Source organism: Arachis duranensis, chromosome 7 (assembly GCF_000817695.3).
Source record: "Arachis duranensis cultivar V14167 chromosome 7, aradu.V14167.gnm2.J7QH, whole genome shotgun sequence".
Classification (NCBI taxonomy): Eukaryota; Viridiplantae; Streptophyta; class Magnoliopsida; order Fabales; family Fabaceae; genus Arachis; species Arachis duranensis.
Genome location: NC_029778.3, coordinates 78,430,464 through 78,453,567, shown reverse-complemented (window position 1 = coordinate 78,453,567; position 23,104 = coordinate 78,430,464). Strand labels below are relative to the sequence as shown.

The 23,104-nt window shown below is 33.8% G+C and overlaps 5 protein-coding genes across 5 annotated transcripts in view; 2 read left to right on the top strand and 3 right to left on the bottom strand.

Moving 5' to 3' along the window:
• Positions 1–764: 764 nt before the first annotated feature.
• Positions 765–1,566, bottom strand: LOC107459544 (ethylene-responsive transcription factor ERF084). The gene has a single exon (XM_016077769.3). The coding sequence runs from the start codon at positions 1,510–1,512 to the stop codon at positions 961–963; it is 552 nt and encodes a 183-aa protein (XP_015933255.2). The 5' UTR covers positions 1,513–1,566; the 3' UTR covers positions 765–960.
• Positions 1,567–6,157: 4,591 nt separating this feature from the next.
• LOC107459859 (F-box/LRR-repeat protein 14) lies at positions 6,158–7,952 on the bottom strand. The gene has a single exon (XM_016078154.3). The coding sequence runs from the start codon at positions 7,772–7,774 to the stop codon at positions 6,377–6,379; it is 1,398 nt and encodes a 465-aa protein (XP_015933640.1). The 5' UTR covers positions 7,775–7,952; the 3' UTR covers positions 6,158–6,376.
• A 1,695-nt stretch (positions 7,953–9,647) lies between these two features.
• On the top strand, positions 9,648–10,802 carry LOC107459860 (transcription factor bHLH18-like). Its single transcript, XM_016078155.3, has 3 exons — positions 9,648–10,073; positions 10,149–10,472; positions 10,667–10,802. Exons 1-3 carry the CDS (start codon positions 9,888–9,890, stop codon positions 10,736–10,738), a joined length of 582 nt encoding a protein of 193 aa, XP_015933641.1. The 5' UTR covers positions 9,648–9,887; the 3' UTR covers positions 10,739–10,802.
• A 9,932-nt stretch (positions 10,803–20,734) lies between these two features.
• On the bottom strand, positions 20,735–23,018 carry LOC107459735 (transcription factor bHLH18). Its single transcript, XM_016077982.3, has 3 exons — positions 22,770–23,018; positions 22,168–22,668; positions 20,735–21,592 (listed from the first exon to the last, which is right to left on the bottom strand). The coding sequence occupies exons 1-3, from the start codon at positions 22,803–22,805 to the stop codon at positions 21,077–21,079; spliced, it is 1,053 nt and encodes a 350-aa protein (XP_015933468.1). The 5' UTR covers positions 22,806–23,018; the 3' UTR covers positions 20,735–21,076.
• The window catches only part of LOC107459543 (transcription factor bHLH18-like), a 6,483-nt gene continuing 6,268 nt past the window's right edge, over positions 22,890–23,104 (top strand). The window contains exon 1 of the mRNA XM_052251670.1: positions 22,890–22,968. Coding sequence (XP_052107630.1) covers positions 22,890–22,968 — 79 coding nt within the window. The remainder of the gene's footprint in view (positions 22,969–23,104) is intronic.

The following is a 23,104-nucleotide window of genomic DNA, read 5'->3' as shown; positions in this document are numbered from 1 at the left end:
ATGTGAAGAGAAGGAAGGAAGAAAGGATACACTGGAACATTATTTTCTTTGCGGTAACATGGGTGTTGTGGTGGTGCTTACGGGCCTGAATGAAGTTCTTTTCTGGAATGCAAAGGTATGTTTTGATGATTTATTAAACAATTGCATGTTTAATATACAATTATGGAAGAAAGAAAATATGTATAAATTATGTAAGGTGTGAGGTGTGAGGAACTTATGCTAACAATTTCTCCAACTCCAAGCAAGGGAGTATAGGACTAAAGATGTAAAACGCACATATGAACATAAAGTACTGCCAAAGATTCAATGCTGTCATTATCCTAGGATCTTCCCTTTCCAAGTCCTTATGTGTTAAGATATAACAAGATTCGCAGAATCTTGGGCCATCATTTTCCCTTGTGTAAAAAATAATTTCTGAAGTCTGTTGAGTCACAATGATATTAATACTCGATTAGACATCAATACAACTTTTGGAATTAGACACCCACAAGTAGCTAGATTCATCTTAGATTAGTTAATCAAAATGTGCATTATATATTTTGAAGTCTCAAGTAATTAAAAACTTAAAATTGATGAAAATAAGCCTCTCGGAATATATTTAGACATATAAAAATATATATTAGATTTACATGGAAAGGGAATAGACAAATACATATAGATATAGTGATAGCTAAGGCCTAGGGTCAGCATTCAGCAAGCTCACTTAAACCATGGCGGATTCCCGGCTCCGTATTCACTATTGCTGTCTCTTTCTCTCTGCACTAAACCATGATGCATTTCCTGCTAAATAGCAATACCAATTACTATTCATTCAACATACATGGATTACATATTCTATTGTGTTCATCCCAATTGCATGCATGCACTGCTCTATCTAAGAATAATACTAATACTGATTCTAATACTAACCTACACAACCATATATATCATCATCAGCACCAATGCTCCCATTCTCACTCCTCACAGTCTCACACCAAGCTTTAGCTCAAGCGCATCAGGCACCCCAGAACTGAACAATTGTGCAACCGAGGTAACCACCGAACACTTCCTATCGCCACCGCGCGCCCCTTTCCTCTTGCGGATTCCGCCACTGCTTGATGACGACGACGACGCCGAAACCGGCAACACCGACGGTATCTCGAAGTTGGTTCGAGCCTTGGACCCTCTCAGGCGCCTAGCCGCCGCATCGTAGGCACGCGCCGCCTCCTCCGCGGTGTCGAAGGTGCCAAGCCAGTGGCGGCACCTCCCAATACGGTCGCGTATCTCGGCCGACCACCTTCCCCAGGGCCTTTTCCTGACCCCTCTGTACCTCTTGGTGATGACCGGACCATTCTCCGTCTTGTTATGTTCCATCATTTTGTGGTGGGTTGGGTTACTATCATTTTTTGTCCCAAAGAGGACGTGTTCTCCAACAATAGCAGCGATTCCTTCGAGTGTTTTTTCATCATCTCTAGTTTGTGGAGGGTTTTGAGGTTCAGACGAGAAGAAGCGGGTTATGCTTTGTGGATCCATGTTAACATGGAGGAGCCATTGGGGTGATTCTGATGGTGCTGGTTTGGGAAGGAAAGTGGCCATGCCTGATGCCTTGTGATTTTCTCACAAGTCACTAACATTATTTATACAAGAGTTTGATGGAGTAAAATATTGTATATTTATTGGTGAGATTTCATTAATATTATTAATGGAGATATGTGAAGATATTGGCGTCAAGTACAGTTGGACAAGACCGTAATCCCTCATACTTACACGCTTGTCTTTCCTTTGAGACTACTTGAGATGAGAGGGATCAGGGCTTCAATCTCATTGCCTTTTTACCTACATCATTCAATCCCTACGTATTCATTCGTATAAAAATACTACTCACCTAGCTACTATATAGTATGTATATGACACTACCCGTAATCAAGGGTGACTCAAGTACCGAGACACCATTGATGAGATGAGATCACATACTTCGTCGTCATGGATAAGATTGTTTCCTTTGACTACCATTTTCTTTTCCTTTCATCTTCACATACGATACAGTCAATGGCTCAATTTTATAGATATAAAAGGCTTGGGTGTGCTATTTTCATATGTGGAGTTATGACGTATAAGATAAAAATGTGGGACAGATTTTTCTGAGCCAAACGTAGAATAATTTGGACCATGCGAGTTCTTTTGAAATGAAATTTTGTTTCACAAATCGCATGGTCCGATTTACAGCAGATGAAATTTGAAATCTGACACACGCAATTTGGACTCTCCGTTTTATTTGTTTCGGCTAAATTTGTTGAACAAAACGTAATTCGGACAGTCCGTTTTCAAGAACACAACTCGCAGAATCCGAATTCTGGTTCCTCTGATCTCACAACAAGGTGAAGCACCTCTTCTCTCCAGATGAGAGTCCAACACCTCCTTTCCTTCCATATTCAAATTGTCCAACACCTCCTTTCCTTCCATATTCAAATTAAAAAGCGTACAATTAATCATACCTCCCCACTCATATTTTTTAATTAACTTTCAAATTGAAATCCAAATCATTTCTCAAAATATAATATTCATTCCTTTTACTTTAACAATTACTACATACCTGAATATTATTTCAAGTTAAACCATGGATATATATAAATAAACGGTTCCGCTACGTTACCAATAACATATCTGCCAACTTCTGCCAACTCTTATTTATAATTGTATTTCATGGAAGTGTGTTTGTTGATGTGTTTAATAAAAATGTCTTTTTTATAAATAGAAGTGTCTTTATAGATATATTTTCTGGATGTATCTTTTTATATATGTATTTAAAATATATTAATTATTAGACACATCTTAGAACACACTTCCATGAAACACAAATATAAATAAGAGTTGGCAGAAGTTGGCAGATAATATGTTAGTATCCTATACTTTTCCATAAATAAATAAATAAATAAAACTGCATTGTATTCGGCTTCATTGATTACCCCCTATTCTCAAATCTAGCTCAATACACGTAGTACTCTACTAGTATTACTATTCACAAAATCTTATGTCACAAATACTCAGATGCGAACAAGATTTGATTGCGTTATGAATGATGACAGAGGTCTTTCTCAGGTCAAGAATTTAATACGCATACCTGATAGATTAGACAGCCCAACAAGCACCTCTCCCCTTCTTCCCTTGGGGGTTCAAAGTTCAAACTAAAACTTCAATTGCTTTGCATCAAACACTCCCATTCCACAATGCCAACATTCGCTGCTAACTATGCATTTTCTATATTATTGTTTTATTTATACTTTTTCCCCTAATAATCATATCATTGATTTTTTTGGTTCAAACTGTGGCAATGGCCAGCTGGCTGGGCAGTGGATATACATACACAGATGCTGTTTTCCGCTTTTTTTTTTTCTTTTTAATTTATTTTTTAAAAAACGAAATGTTTTTGTGGCATACATTTTGTTAAGAACCATTTTTTTGGTTACTTAATTCCATTTAAATAAGGGGAATGTTAGAGACACAATGATTTTATTGAAAAACAACCACTAATTAAATAAAACACACTACACTTTTAAATTAATTTTTTAAATTTTAATATTAAAATAATTATCCGTACACTAGTAAAATGAACATCTGATATGTCTATTATTTACATTATTTAATATTTTAATTGTTCACATATACTTTTCCTTTAAATAATTGCTATACGAATATGCTATTAAGAAAAAAGTTAAACATAAAACATTTAATCTAGAATTCATATACTCTGCTTTTGTCTTTTCCTTCTTTTACTAATGCTAACCATTTGGAAGGAAAACTATTTTCTTAAAATAGTCAAAACAATTTTAAACGAAATTGTTTAGTGTTGCTTATTATTAACTATTTTCTTAAAAACTATTTTCTTATTAGTCGATAACCAGCCAGTTGTGAAAATTGATTGTTTAGTTGTATTAAGGCCCGGCCCTATGTATAATCTAATCCATATTTTAATTTACATATACTCTAATTTGGAAATATGGAGGAAATGAGATATAAGATATAACATGGAGAATTGTTGAGGTATTGTTTGTAAAACTAACAATTCAAATGGACTTTATGTTTTTTAATTAAATTATTTGTCAAAGAAGTATAATCCATGAGGTTTATAGACCATCTTCAACAATGCAGCCATTGACTCATATACGCAATGTCATCTTCCACTTCCTTGTATTTGTCCTTCCAAAAGAATACTCCAAATTCTTATGTATGTTAATGTAACCTGTAGAGTGCAGGCACCGCAGTTGATCTCACAATCGCCACATATATCTTCTCATGTTATTAATTAATTAATTGAAAAAAGTCTATGGCTAGTAATTTTATTAAATTCTGATCAGTCTATAATCAGCAAAAAAAAAAAAGAATAAAAATATTATTTGGTGACTATTTGATAACTACAAATTACAAAAGTTACTTACCTGTCACTACTCAATTAATTGTTAAGCATTACTTTTGGTTTTGGACACACATACTTAGTAAACTTTAAACTAAAGTGCTTCAGTTTGAGAAAAAGACGCACGCACAAAGATACAGATGATGTTAGAGCTACATGTGTAGGTAGCTAGTTTTGAACATTTTCCAATGCGAGGTGGCTTTGTTTGTAGCAAAGTCGTGTGTTTGTGTGATATTTGGAGAAACATTCCGTAACAAGAGCCACACCACGAAGAATGTCGGTCTATAAGCCCCAAGTAAACCCCTAAACACAAAACATTGGAGAGAGATTTAAGCGGTTTGGGAGAAAGAGAAGGGTGCGTTTGTTTTCCCAAGGGGAGGAGGAAGCACGCGAAGATTTTGGGGTTTGCACAGTGGTGCTCTCACTCTTTGGACCAAGAGATTTTATTTGTCTTGCTTTGCATTTTGCATGGAGAGAAGAGTAGGACCAAACAGACAAACAAAGTCTCCATAATCATATCTTTATCATTTTCCTACTCTCTATTCATGGATTTGTGGCAACTCTGAATCTTTTGCCTAAATAATGCAACCTTTTTGTGCCTTCTCTTTCCTTCTTTTGAATATTCTTTCGTATCCTTCTTTCCTTTTCATCAAAATGGCACTCGCTCTCTCTCACTCTGTTACCAAGAGATATGGGATTCGGACTTGGAAGAGTCTCAATTCAGTAAAGTTGATTGTGACCATCTCTCACTAACATGACACTCAATTCCTCTTGTACTTCCTCTAATGCTATTATGCTAATACACTACACACTATTTACTTTTTATTTTTTGAGACTTGAGTTCTTTTTCCACTTTTTTATTTTTGATAGTGGGTGAGTGATGGTGTATAACGATATTATGGGGTACAGGGTGCTTAACGGGAGTGTGACGACTAGAATTAGAAAATTGGACGGTCTGATTACTGGTTGGGCAGATACACAAATCGGACCATTCAATTTGTGCCTCAAGTCACGTGTCAGGACTCGATAGTGAATATTGTATACACCAAGTGAAGCTGAGCCCCTCATTTCACTTTCGTCCCTCTTCTTTAAACCCCACCTTCACCCCACCATCACTTTCAGCCTCCGACTTATGTGCACGCAACTATTCACCACGCACAAATTGAATGGTCCGATTTGTGTCCTCTCCTACCTGCAAGAAATTGAACCATCCGATTTCTCTCCGTCACCTGACTGTCGTTACTCCGGTGTAAAACTCCTATAAACTCCATGACCTGGCATTACACCAAACCTTGCGTCATATGCAAAAAAATTAGCCTTCGTTTTCCATCCATCTTTCTTTTATTTATTTTAGGGCTAGAATAATTATTCCTTCGTTGGAGTTGGACCAAAAAATAAAAAGGTTATTAAGATAAGTAATTGGACAAGCATTTTTGGGTTCCAACTTCCTCTACACTGGAAACCAGTCCAGCCTTATTCGGAGAGAGCCCAAAACTAGTTTAAGTCCAATTATATGCATGCAGATTGATTGCTATTTTTTTAGTTTGTTGCTTCCTTTTACTTGAATTTATAGATGGATGTTGGATATATGGAGATATACATTTCTGTTCAGATGGGGATTTCTTATGTATAATTGATTCTAATACAACGGGAAAAGTATAAATAACTTTACAATATTAAAATTTAGTGCATTCGAAAACTGAAGCAGCACAAAATATAAATCACAATCACAATGAAGTAATGAACAAGAATATGGACTTGTGCGTGAGATATCAGATATTGTTATTCATTATTGTGAGTCTATCCACACGGTAATGAACATGGGAAAGCCTTGATAAAGAACCAGATGCTGCTGGGAGTTGATAACAGAATATATGTACACAATAAATACAGCAACATTAAGCTAAGTAAAACAAGATGTACAACAATAAATACAGCAACAATAAGCTTAAGGGTGGATGATGAGAGTGCAGGCAGAATTGAGATTCAGCACATCCAAGATAAGTCTAGCCTGTAAGACACAGACTTTGCTGCTCCTTGAACACCTCTTTCCGAAATCTGGGGACAATCTTCAACGGCCAAGAAATCCAACTTAAAGGATCCCACAAGTGGCTTCAGTCCATCATCTGAGATCCCCAAACACTTGCTTAAGCGCAAACGGCACAAACGGGGACACTGACTCACGAGCTGTAGACCCTCATCAGTTATCTCTTGGCATCTGACAAGTTCAAGGTTTTCAAGATATTGCGACAAGCAGAGAGTTTCCATTCCAATATCATTGAAGGAGTAAACATGGTCGAGAGCAAGCTGCCTAACGGGGCACTTGTCTAGTAAGCAAAGTATGCCCCTTAATGAGAAGGAGGTGGAGGAAGGGAACTCCCCATCCGAAAACGATATCCTAACTGATTCAAGCCTTGAGCAGTTGTGAGCCAAGGCGATCAGGCTTTGATCTGTTAATCTCGTTAGGGAAAAATCACAAGGAACTCTCAAGGAAACTGACTCGAGTTCAATTGATGTTTGGGATAAAGAAATAATGTCAATGTCCCTTACCCCAACACACATGTCCAAGTGAATTTTCTTCAAGTTGTTGCACCTGGGCAAGACGCAAGCAAGGCCTCTGCCAGGGCTGATGATGCAATTCACGAGGCTTAGTTCCACCATACTGTGGCAGGGGACATGTTGCTTCTGCCATGTATCCACGGATAGCCGGTCATACACCTTCATATAGCGGTAGTTAGCGTCCACCTCAAACTGCAGGGTCTTGAGGTTTTGCCAGCCAGGACCCAGCTTGATCAAGTCGCCTTCGCCGATGGCTCTGCAGTTTTTGATGGAGAGATGGTGGAGGGTGCCAAGCCTGCCGAGGTATTCAAGCCACTCAACGCTGCTGACATTGAGGCATCGAATGAGGTGGAGGGAGGAGAGGTTCTTGCAGCCCACAACAAGAGAGAGAATGCCGCAGCCGGTGATCCTGGGGGTGAAATTCAAGCTGAGGGAGGAGAGGTGGGAGCAGGAGGCCAAGTAGCGGAGGCCGACATCGGTGATGAAGGTGCAGTAGCTGAATGAGAGATCTGAGAGGGAAGGGCAGTGGTGCGCTAGGATGAGGAGGCCGCTGTCATCCAACTGCTTTCCAAGCTTTGACATCCAACCGGAGTAAGTGATTTCCACTCGAGACAGGTTCCCAAACCGCCTGCACAGAGATCTCAAACCCTGCTCAGCCGGGTTCATTCCGCACCCAACCTTCAGCGTATGCCTCTGCGCCATGTCCACTTCATAAAGCCGTTTACACGAAAGGGAAGCACAATTCCTGTCACTGCTTTTCTCTAACCTCCCCAATATCTCCCATATTATATGCTCCGGCACTTTATCCATCTCAATTTCTCGCATCTCACGCCAATTTCAAGTTTCAACCTATCTTGCATGCTTTCCCACACATCTAATTACTGCAAACAAACATACACCAATACAATTACCTGCTCTCACGCCATCGCAATTTACATCCTCTCACCAACAATCCACATATTCTCATCGTTCACGTATTTCCCCCCTTCCTTCTTCTTCTGTAATCTTCTTCCTCCGGTATTTTTATTTTCTTTTTTTCCTTTTTCTTGGGCCTCAACTGTATTGGAGCTGGCCCATAGTAGCAAGTGGCCAAAAAGAAAAGAGAGCTGTTTGGGCTATAATTTACGTTATTGTCAGACAAAGAAACAAACTGGCTGATTGGCAGAGTTCAGACTTGAGAGAGTTAAAAAAAAAAAAGAAAAAATTCAAGTAGAACCGACTTCACGTGAAGTTGATAGTTAAGAGTTGTTTAATGAAAATTTAGTCAAATCAATCAAATCATTTAACGACTTTTCGTAACTAATAGAGACATTTCCAATAGAGTTTGAGTTTGAGTGACATAATGTCATAACTAATAGAGTTGGGGATAGGGTAACGCCAATGCCGTACCAAAAAGCTGCAACATTCCATTTCCAAGTAGTGTGCATGGCATGCATATGATATGATCCGATATATCAGTCAAAAGAATCCAAGCCCAAACAACTTATTAATTTTGTCATGTATGGTTATGATTAGGGGAATCCTCCCTTTTGGACATGAACAAATAAAAACAAATGCATGATATCTGAAAAGAGCATCCATGCTGTGCATCAACACAAGGATATAGAAACAAGAAACAATAGCCAAAGGGGGAACACTATCATCTTCATAAAGCATGCGGATTCCGGATGGCTAGGCCCTCCTTCTAGATTCTAGACAACTACACCAGTCCTCCACAAAAAAAACATCTTATATTGCATTTTTATGAGGGCAACAACATTCACAACGTGGACCTTTCCCCATTTAAAGTTTTAAACTCCTACCAGACAGACAAATACGTGGTTTATGTTATATCTATATTGTCTTTGCATATGTATTATTATTTATATCTTTTACTTTTGATAATAAAACTGACCAAGTAAAAAAAAATAATTAAAGATTACCTCAAATTTAGTCAATCCCTATTTTTCACATACACTTATTACTCAACTTTATAATAATAAATATATGTGAGTTTTGAATATAGAGATAGGATGCCAAAAATTTAGAAGTTAATAATATAGAAGAGGTTAGTATAATTAATAAATTGAAGAAAACAAATAAACTTTCTCCATAGGGTATATGAGTAATAGGGTAATGCTAGAGAGAGAAAAAAAAGTCAGAATTTGTCTTATTTAACATTTATTAACTGTCGCAACAATTAATAAATGCTAAATAAGACAAATTATAGCCGTTGTTGGCTGATTTTCTTTTGTTACTAAATATTTCTTAATATTACAGGGGGCGGGTTTGTGTATGTGTTTATGTTGCATCCAAAAGATGTATGTTTATATCAGTAGAAGAGAGGTGGAAGCAGGTCAAGTCTGGATCTACTGTGTGCGTAGTACATGCATTAACTAGCCAGATACATCATTGCTAAAGCAACGACAAAACGAATTAATGATATAGCCATCTCATACCCCAATCATTCAGAACCACAATATTGAGAGCATTCCCCGGCCCCCTCCTCTTTTGTATATGGGTATCGACATAGTATTATATATATTTCTTTTACCGAAAATGCTAGCTGCACCTTTCATTGAATTAATAAAACAGATCGTCGGGTAAAATGTCTAGCTTTGCCTGATAGGGACAATATTTAATTATTGTTGGAAAAATAAGAAAGAGAGATAGAGATATATCATATATATGTGGTTAACAAATATGAGTAGAAAACATCAGTGGTCCGTCTCTTAAATGTCTCAGAACTCAGAAGTCAGAAGTCATCAGAAGAGATTGATGGAAGAAGTTGAAATCCATGTATCCAACGGTGCAAACATGGTGGCATCTTTCAAATAGCTTTTTTACTTTCAGAAATTTTAACAATATTTTATATTGATTTAAGATTTAATTTCAAACGGGCAATAATGGAGGTGGCGTGGTACAAGAAGTCGGAGAGAGATTGAGTCTCCCGAAACTGATGATGATGATGATGATGAGCAAGAGCAACAGTTCCAAGTCCATAGTCAATAGTGGTAATACGGCAAAGAAGGCAAGAAGAAGCTCTTCGGAGTGCTTAGACCACATCGTGGCGGAGAGGAAGAGGAGGCAGGAGATCACTCAGAGATTCATAGCACTTTCTGCCACCATCCCTCACTTGAAAAAGGTCGCTCGATCTACTGCATGCTCTCCTTCATTTGCTTTTATTATTTCAAGTTACATTAATTAATTTGTTGGATAGATTGACAAGGTGTCAATTCTTAGTGAAGCAATCGCTTATATCAAGCAACTCAAAGAGCAAGGGAAGAAGCTAGAGGAGGAAAGCAGAAAGAAGAACAGAACAGTAGTAGAGTCGGTGTCGTTGGTGAACAAGAGGCATGATGCTGCATGTGAACTAGTTGAAGCAAGGGCGTTGGAGAAGCAGGTGTTGATTCGGATCCACTGCCATGGCCACAAAGCCGTTCCCCAAGTATTCAGCCATCTCACAAATCTTGATCTCTCCATTGTAAGCACAAGTGTCTTACCCTTTGGGACCTGTGCCATTGATATTACCATTGTTGCTCAGGTATGTACCACCGCACCTACCTCTACAACTAAAGAAAATCAGCCAAAAACAGCCATAACTTGTCTTATTTAGCATTCATTAATTGTTGCGACAATTAATGAACGATAAATAAGGGCTATTTTTTTTTGTCTCCCTATTTAGCATTCCAATTTCAATTCTCAGTCAGTAGTCTGATACCATCCACTGCATCGCAGATGGGTGAGAAATACAGGGCAAGCATGAAGGATCTAGTTCAAAGCTTGAGACTGGCGATACCACTCTGTTAATCAAAGGATTTTCACGCCATCCATGCATCCTAGCTAGCTTGCTTTTTATACATCAATAAATTAACCAGCGCAGATGCATGCAATATATAATGCATGATGATCATCAAGTTTCAAAACCCTAGCTAACAATAACATGACCAACAAGGCCTCGAGGTAGGGATATATAACATTTTCATCAGTGATAGTTTCCTTTTATTTACGCTCAACTTTCATTTATAGGCCAAATATATAAGGATAGATCGATGCCAATAATGATTGGTCAATCAAGTCCAAAATTCATTCAGAGACTAGTAGTTCCCTAAAAGATTCCCAAAAGACTGGTATTGTAACTAAAATTAGTTAAAAAGCTGTTAGAGTAGGTTATTGTCACTTACCTCTCTACTCTTCAATTCTCTTTTGCTACAATAATAAGTCATACAAAGAGCTGTTGTAAGGATATTTATTATTTAGTAACCTGCAAACCTCTCTTCTCTTACCAATATATTTACCGCAAAAAAAAAAAATACTAAACATAATAGAAAAAAAACTCTCGTATACTCTTTAACATCTAAGTGTGTGTTTGGATTACAGTTTGCAAACGAGAGTTTGCATAAAATTGATTTTGCAAACTTGATTTTGGTCAAAAGTAGGTTTGTGTTAAAGTGATTTATGTTTGGTAATTTTTGTATCAAAATGGATTATAGTAAAATAAATGTTGTTTGGCTTATACCATTCAAAATCACTTTTAGATAAAAAATTTCTAAAATAGACATCAACTTAGATTTTTTTTTTATATTATCCTATTGTTTTAATTTAGATATTTAAATAGATTTTATTAGTTAATTTTATAATAAAATTAATATTTACTTACTAAAATAAAAATAACATATAAAAATAGACAAAATATTTTTTTAAATAAAAATAAAAATTATATATTTTAGATATATATATATAAAAGAATATTTAATCAAATATGTTACATTTTTAAGTATTAAATGTTACTTTAGTATTTTTTTACATCGTACTCTTATTCTAGTACTCTCAATAATCTTATTCTTAATATTAATTTGAAATCCAACGTTTATGATTTTATTATTATATATGATTAATTTTTTATTTAATTTATCTTTTTTAATGGAATCATAATCTATATTATAAAAAATTACACTAAAATATAGTATAGGAGAATTACAATTATAAAAGATAGTACTGAAAATAATAAAAAAAAATTAAGTGATTGAAACAAATCTAAAAGTTCTTAATGATCTTTTTATATAATATATTTTTAGTATTTTTAGTACTCTTTTTTTAGTATGTTATAATTTTTTACTATTATTATTATTTACAGTTAATTTTTTTATTTAATTTACTTTACCTAATAGAATTAATAAATCATATTATAAAAAGATAATAACAAACATAATACATAAAAATCACGATTATAAAAGTGTATAATGTCAAACAAATAGTTAAAAAATAAAAATAATAAATAATAGAAAATTAGAGCTCATATAAATAGAAATAACAAGAATTTTATAAATAATACAATAACATATACAAAGGATAAAGTTGGTAAAAAGTAAATAAAAGATTAGTATCTATGACTAAAAGCCCGTTAAGAAAACGCAGAAGCTAAAAATAGTTGCTTCTTGTAAACACTGATTTTGACAGCAGAATCACTTCTGCGTTCATGAGAAAAAAATTTGCCAAACTAAAAGTTGAAACTTTCAAGAAATTTAAACGCGCTTCTTTCCTTCCAACGGGTTTCCAAACACACCCTAGAAAGTTAGCTATTAAATTATTCATTAGAGTAATATTTGACTTGTAAGCTATAACATCTTTATTCGGTAAGAATATTTTAGTTTTACCGATATCTTTATAGCAGTCATACTTCCATTGAATTATTTAATTTTTAATTCGTTCATAGTTTTAAATCTGTGAAATATTGAAAACAAACATACTAGAGTTAGTAATTAATAAAAAAATTTTCCCAACAAAGAATAACGCTACTACTGTAATACTTTTTTTTTTGGTAATGAAATACAAACTATTAGAAGTTTATCTTTTAATACCATATAACATAAGAAGTTTTATTTGACTAATAAAATATAGTACATCCGTCAAAATTTGTAAAGATTCAAAGCATTGAAGTTATATATTTTTTGAAAAAGTATAGGAAATCAAGTGTTTATCAACCAAAAATTGAACAATTTAATTAATAATAATTGATTTTAAATTATTTTTTTAAATTTAAAATTTGATTAATTGACATTAATGACATTTTTGAATCAAAATTTATCCTAATTTATTTTCTCTTTCACTCACCATTTACCACACAAAACCACAAATCCTAATCCCTCTTCCCAATGTCCTACGCTGCTGCGATTTCGTCGTCGCGCCACTAGAGTATCGTCGCAGCACCATCTTCGTGGGCCATCGCCGATCGTCTTTGCATCATTCTCCACCACTTCATCTTTCGTTCGCGCAGGAAAGACAGCCAACATCGTGTTTCTACTTCACCCTCCTCGCATCCCATCGTGACTCCCTATTGCTCGCCCGACGCACCCTTGCCGCTCGCGACTCCCCATCATTCGCCACTCGCACCCTATGACTCTCCATCCGTCGCGAGGCAGCCACCACCAGGTCCCCATTCGCGACACACGATCAACTACTCTGATCCATGGCAACTCCTCCACTCATTGCAACACACCACCGCGAGTCCCTCCACTATCCAAGCAACGCTGTCCAAGACGTCGTCGCCGGCAACCTTGCGGCTCTTCTTCTCCTCCTCCTATTTGGTTTTGAATGATTTTTTAACTAGTTTTTTATGTTTTTTTCTGCATTTCGGATGATTCTTTTTTATTAGTTTTTGATGATGCTTTTTCTTATATTTTGTATGTTTTTTTCTTAGGATTTAAAAGATTCTTTTTATTAGTTTTGGATGATTTTTTTTATTTTTTGTATGTTTTTTTTCTTAGGATTTGGATGATTCTTTATCTTATATTTTGGTGCTTTTTGTTTTTTGGAATTTCGAAGTTTTTTTTAGAAAGAGGGATCAGTGTCACTATAAAAAAAGAGAGTTATTTTAACACATTTTTTTAACACTATAGTTAAGTGTAAAAATTAATATATATTTTTGACAAATATTACAAATATCAAATTTTCTATGTTTTTTTTATGAATAATTTGACGGTAGAAAATTTCCACTCAATTTTGACACTCACTTATTTTCAATTTACTCTACTATTCCTCTTTTTTGTTGAGCTCTGTTAATTTTGGCATCACACTGCTCTCAGTTTGGTATCATACTACTCATTCTTCATTTTCGAAATCTCAGTTTATTCTTCAGTTTCAATATCTCATCTCGTTCTTTATTGAGAATTTTTGTTGAGAATTTTTTATGGTTAATAAATATCAAAATAAATAGTATTTTTGATGGTTAATAAGTATCACAAAAAATATATTCTCAAATTTTTTTAACAAATTATTTTTGACGACCAATATTTATCAAAATAAGATCTAAACTTTTTTTACAATTACTTATATGTTAAAAATACTATTTTTGACAAAATTTTTATTAATATATTTTCATAGTTAAAATAGTGTCAAAATTTATTTTTTTAACAAATTTTAATTTTTTTTGACACATATAATCCTAAAAAATAATCTATATTATTGTAGTGTGTTTACGTAATAAATGATAAAAGGTGAATTAAAGTAAGAAGAGATAATTAATAATTATTAATTTTGTATCTTTTAAAAAAATTTAAATAATTATTAATTAATAATAATTAATATTATTAGTTAGTATAGAATATAATTAAAAAATATTTGTTGGTTTATTGTTGGTTAGACTCCTTTTAATTTTTCAATAGGATTGATATTTTTTGTAATAAATGTGATAAATCAAATTGTATTGTCCGTAACAAACAACACTTAATTGTAATGTATTATCTAGTTAACCTATTTTGTTGCTGGGTAAAACATGAATCACGCATCCTTATCCGCTTGATAACTAATGATTATTTTTGCCCTTTTTCAACCAACAACGTTGGCTATTTTGGATTTGGGGAAAATAACGCGAGTTATTTTTGGACTTTTGTCGTTGATTTATGCATTGCCAGACATCAATGAATTAGAAATAGGGTTATATTAAATAATTAATAACTTTTTTTAAATAATATGAATAATTATTAATTAAATTAAAATATATTATATTTTTAAATTATTTATCTAAATTTTAATATTAAAATAATTATTTATACACTTAATAAAATAAATATTCAATATATCTATTGTTCATATTATTAGGAATATTTGCATGCATTTCGTATCGTTAATTATATTATTGGTTCCATCACATATCTGATGTTTGAATTTATGTATATTTTTAAGATATAGCATTCGAAATCTTTTTGGATATACTAACTAAAAAAATAGATAGAAATTAAAAGAGACAGGGGTTGTGAATAGAAAATTAAACATAAGCTAGCATAAAATTTCTGAATGATATTGTTGTATTTTTTAAAAATGAAAAACAAAATAATGTTGATTATTACATATGTTTTGGCTTATTGCATTTTAATTTTAAAAAGCTACGCCTGTAATGTAAGTGATCCCATTTGACCTTTTCCACCTTGCAGGAGTAGTTTTCCAGATCAAAGTGGGGACAGATTTGTAAAATAAAGAACAGTACAAAGACAACACAATCTATAGTTTTCTAGACCTTACATTTGGCATTTTTTCTTGTGGTGGGAATCTCATACAAGATATATACGAGATTTGTCTTGCACCTGTAAAAATCGGCCAAAAAAATTTGGTACCAAGATATTTTTACGTTATGTCTCAACATGAAACTGGAGTGTTATGTCTCGGTATAGTGGGTCAGACTTTCTTACTAACTACGAGAAGGTTAAATATATAATTTTTAAGAAAGAATAAAAGCAATCTAATTTTTTCTCCGGTTAAAAAATGAATATGCATAGTGTGAGAAGAAAGTGATATGATATTTTTTTAGCTATTCGAAAAAAAGCAAAAAGTTCATTTTACCAGGATGATTTAACATATTTAGTTTTTTGTTATAGGCCAGATAGCAATAGTTTAATATTTTTTACATCTAAATTTACTGTTTTGTAGCGAAAAATAATTAAAATATTATTTTTTTTCTGTATAAAGGATTACACAGCAGAATGAAAAAGCTAAGACACTTATACTTCCTCTTTTTTTAGAATTGTATTTTATAATATTTTTTTTCTTTCTTTAACTTCAACATCACATAAATTTTAGTTTAGATAAGTGTAATAATTTTTTTTTGTGTAGGAGTAAAGGTTGTAAAAGGCTTAGAGAAAAAATGTTAAATCTATGACATTCTTTTACTTTAATGAAATAATTTTTTGAAAACAAACTTTTAATATGAATTTGTTTAAATTCAGCAGCAAAAGATTTATGAGACAATTTTTTTCTCATAAATATCAGAAAACAGAACAAAGAAGGAAGAGAGAAGCTGACACCATCATGTATTCTGATTCAGTTGCCTTGTACAATATAATCTACATCCAGTCTCCACCATAACAGTAGTGAAATTTTTATTATAGTTAAATTACTACATACACCAATTCCACAGGATTGACACAATCCTTTCCTTCTCAAATTCTAACCTAACTTGACTTGATTATGCTAACACCTAGCTCTTCACTCTTAGTGCTAACCCAACTAAAAAAGAGGTACCTCACAGGTACTGGATACAAGACAATAAAATCAGCCTAAAGAAATCTGAAATCACTCTAGATTTTTCTCTCAAGTGTTTCACTCAGCCTTTTATCATTCTTTGGCTTTTTCTTAAACTCTCTCTTTCAGCCTTTTACCACTCAAGAAATTACAAAAAGATATACATTAAAAATGAAATTACAATCTATAAAATATCAAAGAGATTGATACTTCAACAACCTCTATTGCTATGCAATGAACCAGATTTGCTTAACTCTGATTTCGTTCCTCATTCTGGCGGAATGCTCCTTTGATAGGAAGTACTATACAAGTTGATGAACTCTCTCAGAGAAGACTTCTCAGAACATGAACTTCAAACCTTGGTTCTCTCTTCTTGGCTTCAGAATAATGTAAAAATTTTCTTTTGTATCTCCTGCATGTTGCTGAGTTGCTCTCTACCAAGTCAACTCCTCGAACTGTGTGCTACCAACTTAACCTCTCACTTTCTTCCATTAATCCCCAATTTATAACTTTGAAACAGATCTCTTTCTCTTGACCGAATGTCTCAGAAAGCAAAGAAAAAAAGTTTTTAATGGCAATCCCGTATCTGAACCTTTGAGATACTATTTGGTCCCCAAGAAACAATCTTGACCTTTGATTTACATTAGTGTATTTTAGAAATCACTTTTTTCATATATCTCAAAATGAAGTAATAGAAGTTGGAAAAGGAGGGAAGAAAGTAAGATGCATGTAAAAGAAAATGAATCACCTTTAGCCTCTGACTTAGCTTGATATGGTTTGATTTGGGTGATTAGATCTCAACCTTTTTACTTAACCATTCTCTTTCTTTCTTCTTCGATGATAGACTTAGGAACGAAGCACTCTCTCTCTTCTCCGAGTTCTGTCCGAATTGAAAAAGGAACATTGCTTTGGAGGCAAGCACTTGGAGAGATTAGCTTGAAAGAATTACATTGGGCTCAGGTTGGCTTTGATCCAACTGACCCAGCTGAATTCTTTGATTTGTTTTCTTTGGGTTTCCTTTGTTTAGACAGCCCACTAGCAAATTCATTTTGTTCCATATTGGGCTACTGCTATGTTTGCTAATTATGGCATGCATCACTTAACCAGAAATAATCAAAACTAATTGGGTGATTAACCCACTAAAAATAATGTTTGTCATCATCAATTTAATTTAGTTAATTTCTTAACTCAACAATCTCTTCCTTGATGACACACGTAATTAAAATATTAATAAAAAAGAATTAAATTTAAATAAAGTTAAGGAACTTCCCTTTGATTTTGTGTTGCTTCCCCTTTCTTAAAAAAGAGTTGCTCTCCTAGATTTGTACTCTTCTCTTCCTTCCTGTTTATTATTCTTATAGAGAACACAATAAAGTACAACACACAATTCAACTTGACTAAGAAATTTTACACAATCATCAACAAAAATCTTGCCCAAACTTTGATAGATTACATCAGTAATTTAAATAAATATTCATTTAGAAAAAAACTGCTCAAAATTAAACAAAACAGAATATCAAGATTGACAAAGATATGTTCAAGCAACAAATCTTGTAAGGTGAGGTCAAATATGATTATCACAGCCTGATCATAGCAGCATCAAGCTTTCAAGTTCAATTCACAAAAAATGTCACAGCAGCAAATATTCATGACAGCAGCAGATTCAATTCACATTCAAATTAGTCTACTATTCAATTAACCCACTACTCCTCCTTTTGTCATCAAGAGTAGAAAAAAACACTCAAAACGGCACTTGAAATTCTGCACAAAAAGTGTTAATGCAAAGTCCAAACATGTAATTAAGTGAAAATAAATGCAGCAGTGCTTAAACACTTTACAGTCATCCGAAACAAAACATAGAGAAGTTCAAAAGAAACAACAACAGTTTTATGAGATAAAATTTAATAGAAGGCAGCAGCAACATGAGACAATTCTAGACATCCGAACCATCCTCTTCAGAATCAGCTTCTTCTTCAGCACCAGTAACAATATTTTTATCCTCTTGGAGATTATCAATGAACTTCACGAAAGCAGCCACTCAATCTCTTAATTTTTGGAAGAAGTTCTCATGCTTGCTTGCTAGCTTCCTATATTCTTTACTCATAGCAATCATATGGATTGACTAGGAGACAAATTCTTGTATCACGTTCTTAACAACCTCAAATAGAATAAATTTTTGTCTAATTAAGACAGAGGTACCCTCGGTGAAAGATGGGAGAAAATCCTCAGAAACAGATTCATCATCATCATCATTTATGTTCTTCCTATGTGATTGTGTATTCACTAACTAGAAGCTAAGATGAAATATGTGTCTCGAGTTACCATCTGTATATTAATGTTCGTTATCATTAGGGGTGATTTATATTTTACTCTTCCTATTTAAGATATGTAATAGAAATTGATTTTCCGTAATGCATCAGTCACCAAAATAATTATACTATTATAATGGAACCAATTTTCTTGATTTTAAAATTCTCAGCGCCTGAATATGATTCAAAATAAAAAAAATAATATTAATCTTATTATAATACTATATTATTAATAATATAATACTATATTCATATTTATATATGTAGTAAATTTTATATAACAATATATTTAGCATAAATATATTAATATAATAGAAGGGTTACACATACAAGTTATTTTGGTTTATAAGTCATATAAATTGGACCAAATCTAATAACAAGGACGCTCACCCATACCAGCGTGTCAACACGCGTGTTACTCAATGGTTTCTATAGCGCGCTTCGCGTTCTTCTTTCTTCTCTTCCTCTTCCTTCTTCTCCTCTTTCTTCTTTGCACTTCTCTTCATTTTTCTTCACGTGTTTCGTCTTTATTATCCTTTTTTACTACTGATATTGTTGCTACATTTTTTCCCTTCTTCTCTTTCTATTGTATTTTTTTTTTAATTTTTTTTCTCAAGAAGAATGATGAGAATATGAAATAAAAAGATGAAGAAGAAGAAGTAGCAGAAGATGAGAATGAGGAAGAGGAAGAATTTTAAATTATGCAGACTTATCAGAATAAAAATACACCCAAATATTTTCGTGTTACACCCAAATAATTTGCTGCAAATACAGAAAAATATTTCTTCTAATGTTAGATTTTTTCTTCTGAGTTGAACCATACCTTAGCCACTATTAATTGGATTCAAAACAATAATCAATTTTATTCTGATCCAACTGACAATCTGAATCTGAATTATTCATTATTTTCAACAACGAGATCACTGAAGATGAAGGAGAAAGAGAAAAAAGAAAGGAGAAGAAGAAATTCCAATGAAAAAGAAGAAGGAAGAGGAGGAGGAGGAGGAAGAGGTGGTGTTGATAACGACAATAACAAAAAAGAAGAAGAAGAAGCAGTAACGGTACTGATACAAAACGTGTGAATATAAATAATTTGTATAAAAAAATGCATACGCGTGAATATAAATAATTTGTATAAAAAAATGCATTTACGTGGAGAATAATTCTTAATATATATATATATATATTATTAGCATAAATATATAAAATACTTTAATATTAATGAATGTAATAACTTTCACATTCGGTAACAGTTTAATATTGATTTAACATATGCATTATTAGTATTCAAAATTTCTTATATTAATACTAATATAATATTTTTAACGATCATAATAATATATAATATTTAGATTATTACACATAATAATATTAATATAAATAATAATATTAATAATAGAAAAAAATAAAAAATACTAGTATACATGTAATTGGATACATGTAATTGGAAAATATTTGAATTACTAGTAACATATACTACAAAAAGGGCAAATATTTGAATTATATATATTACCTACTAATATTATTATTTAGGATACATGTAATTGGAAAATTATTCTAATAATATATATGATTTCATAGTTAATTATTCGTATAATTTATTAACATTAACATTAAAAAATAGCAATTTTTTTTTTAAATTTATCCAAAATATAATACAAGAATAAATATATACATGTCAGTACTTTCATTATATAAAAAATAAATCATTACAAAAACCAAATTATATTAATATTAATATGATATATAATAATGTTAGTTACTTAGAAAGAAAAAAAATACATGCATAAAAATACATTGCTCTTTGAGTCATAGAGTTATTAGGATATATTCTTCATGTTTTTATATGTCAACATGTCATGAAAGCAAATGAGCAAGTTTTATGGGACATGTGAGTGTCTAATGTCTGACATGATAAAATCACCGAGTGTGTAACATTATGAACAAATTTTTAATTGGATTTACTAGGTGAAGTTGAGCGTGATGGAAGGTTTGAACAAATTCCATTAAATCTTGAATGCAAATATGCAATACACATATGCACACAAATAAAATAAACATGGTACGTACTTATGGTGATTTTATTTGACAAATTAAGGAATTATTGTACTGATACAATAATTTAAAGGTGAAAATTTAAGTGCAGTCGACTTTAGGTGAAGTTGATAGTTGAGAGTTATTAGATGAAAATTTAATCAAATCAATTAAATCATCTAACTACTCTCAGTTATAAACTTCAAGTAAAGTTGAGTGTCCTTCAGCTTCCACCTCATTTAAAAAGAAAAACACGCAGCGATACAAGTTGCAGGGGTTTGATGATACACTAGTACGGATCAGTAGTGTTGTTGATCAATAGCAGTTGGCGTAAATTTGTGAGGAGATCATGGAGTGTCATGGTGTAAGCATCTCCCATCTTTGCAATGATGGTAATACCCAGAGTCGAATTCCCAAATGGCAAAACGCTGCTTCCGGTCACACTCAGATGAAGATTTTCAAGCTGCTCCAATATCTTCACCTCAATTCCATTCTCTTTCTCGCAGTGGATCTCAATCAGCACCTCCTTCTCCTTCTCCAGCATTCTTGCTTCAACATCTGGCAGCACTTGTTTTTCCTCCTTGCTACGCCAATCCTCCACTTCCTCCTCCTCCTCCTCCTCCTCCTCTTCCTCGCTGGTGCTGTCTTCGTTGTTCCGACACAGCAGCTGAGTCTTGTTGAGGAATATTACTGGCTCTGTTGGGCCCCTCTTGTTATCATTGTTCCGCTTTTCCAGCTCCCTCACACGTTCTTGCAGCTGTTTCACGTAATTAATGGCTTCCCCAAGTATAGAAGCCTTGTCCGTCTACACATACATATACATATTGATCATGAGAAATTACTAGATACAACACTACTTATCTATTGTTAATACAACATGATCTACTTAATTAGTCCGCTAGTAACCTGTGATAGTATCTCTTTGGCACAATAAAGGCCACAGTAACTTTGTGTGATTATTATATTAATATTATGTTATCTGGCACATGTGATGTGATGATATTATTCTAACTTTTAATAATCCATTTTTGTTTTACTCTATCTCTACTCTCTAGTACATTTTTAACATTTCTGCAACTGACATTTTCTTGAAAATAGCAAGACCCGACGCTTTGATGCTTGTGAAGAATATATATATATAATAAACAATGTAATCGGTAAAGGGATATCGTATAGTATAGTAAAAGATTTAGATTCGTTGAATGCTGAGAGGTTAAGATAACAGGATCAAGTATATTTTATGATCTTTCTTCCAAATAAACAAGCAGCTATATTGATTAAGAGTGATGCATGTATATATATATCCGATTTGATTTAGGCGAATTATATAGGAATAGGTAGGTTGAAATTGAGTAAGTGATGGGATAATTAGGGAGGTACCTTCTTCAAGCCAGGAATAGTGGCGGAGAGAGCTATGAACATCTGGGTGAGTTGCTGTCTTCTTTTTCTCTCAGCCATGATGTGATCCACAATCTGAGAGTCGTTTCGACTCCTCTTTGCTGCTCCTGGCTGGGGCTGGGGGACGGGGACGGGGACGGGGATCCTTGCTTGCTGCGGCTTCTGAAGAAGGTTCCGTTTCTTTGATAAGGAGGGCAAAGGGGTGGTAGTGGCAGCACCCGCACCCACCCCCAGCGGTTGTTGTTGCTCTGCCATGGCAGGTATTATGGTTGAGTTATCGAAGGAGAGAATGAATGTTCTGGGCCTTTTTCCCTCCGCGCTCTCCGCCGTGCCGGTGGTGACGAGATCCACAGTAGAATGATTGTCAATAAAATCCGGTGGCATCTGCAGGATTTCTCTGAGGAAATCGTCATCATCATCAGGTGGCTTCTGGCACTGCTCCAATGATAAGAAGAAATCTCCATGATCATGGTGCTCTATTTCCTGTACGTATATTAACAATTACTTTAACAAATAAAACTATATAATACTAGCACTTTTGTCTTAGCTTTATACTAGTTGAGTTGGTTGTAATTAGTAATTACCGTGTGTAGAGGCCAGTTCTCCCAACACTGCTCCATTCTTATTTTTAATTAGTGTGTTTGTTTTGTGGTATGAAGGGAAGAAGAAGGAGGAGGATGTAAAGGAGGGTAGAGAGAATGACGATGATATATGTGGAGGGAAACTCGTTTATCATGCAGTATGATGAGGATGGATTCGGTGAAATGATTGAGGAAGGCAGGGGTCTGTGGTGGGGGCCCATGCTTGTCATGTAAGAGGCACTTCATTTAATCAAAACACATTAAGAGACCACATGGGACCTCTTCTTCCTCTACACACACCAACCACGCCCCCTTTATTACTTTTCTTTCTCTTTCCC

Excerpts from the sequence above, each read along its gene's own strand:
- LOC107459544 (XM_016077769.3), bottom strand. The coding sequence starts at position 1,512 with ATGGATCCACAAAGCATAACCCGCTTCTTCTCGTCTGAACCTCAAAAC.
- LOC107459859 (XM_016078154.3), bottom strand. The coding sequence starts at position 7,774 with ATGCGAGAAATTGAGATGGATAAAGTGCCGGAGCATATAATATGGGAG.
- LOC107459860 (XM_016078155.3), top strand. The coding sequence starts at position 9,888 with ATGATGATGATGATGATGAGCAAGAGCAACAGTTCCAAGTCCATAGTC. Across the intron at positions 10,074-10,148 it reads CCATCCCTCACTTGAAAAAG|ATTGACAAGGTGTCAATTCT; the intron begins GTCGCTCGATCT and ends TTTGTTGGATAG. Across the intron at positions 10,473-10,666 it reads ATATTACCATTGTTGCTCAG|ATGGGTGAGAAATACAGGGC; the intron begins GTATGTACCACC and ends ACTGCATCGCAG.
- LOC107459735 (XM_016077982.3), bottom strand. The coding sequence starts at position 22,805 with ATGGAGCAGTGTTGGGAGAACTGGCCTCTACACACG. Across the intron at positions 22,669-22,769 it reads AGAACTGGCCTCTACACACG|GAAATAGAGCACCATGATCA; the intron begins GTAATTACTAAT and ends ATATACGTACAG. Across the intron at positions 21,593-22,167 it reads CTATTCCTGGCTTGAAGAAG|ACGGACAAGGCTTCTATACT; the intron begins GTACCTCCCTAA and ends ATGTATGTGTAG.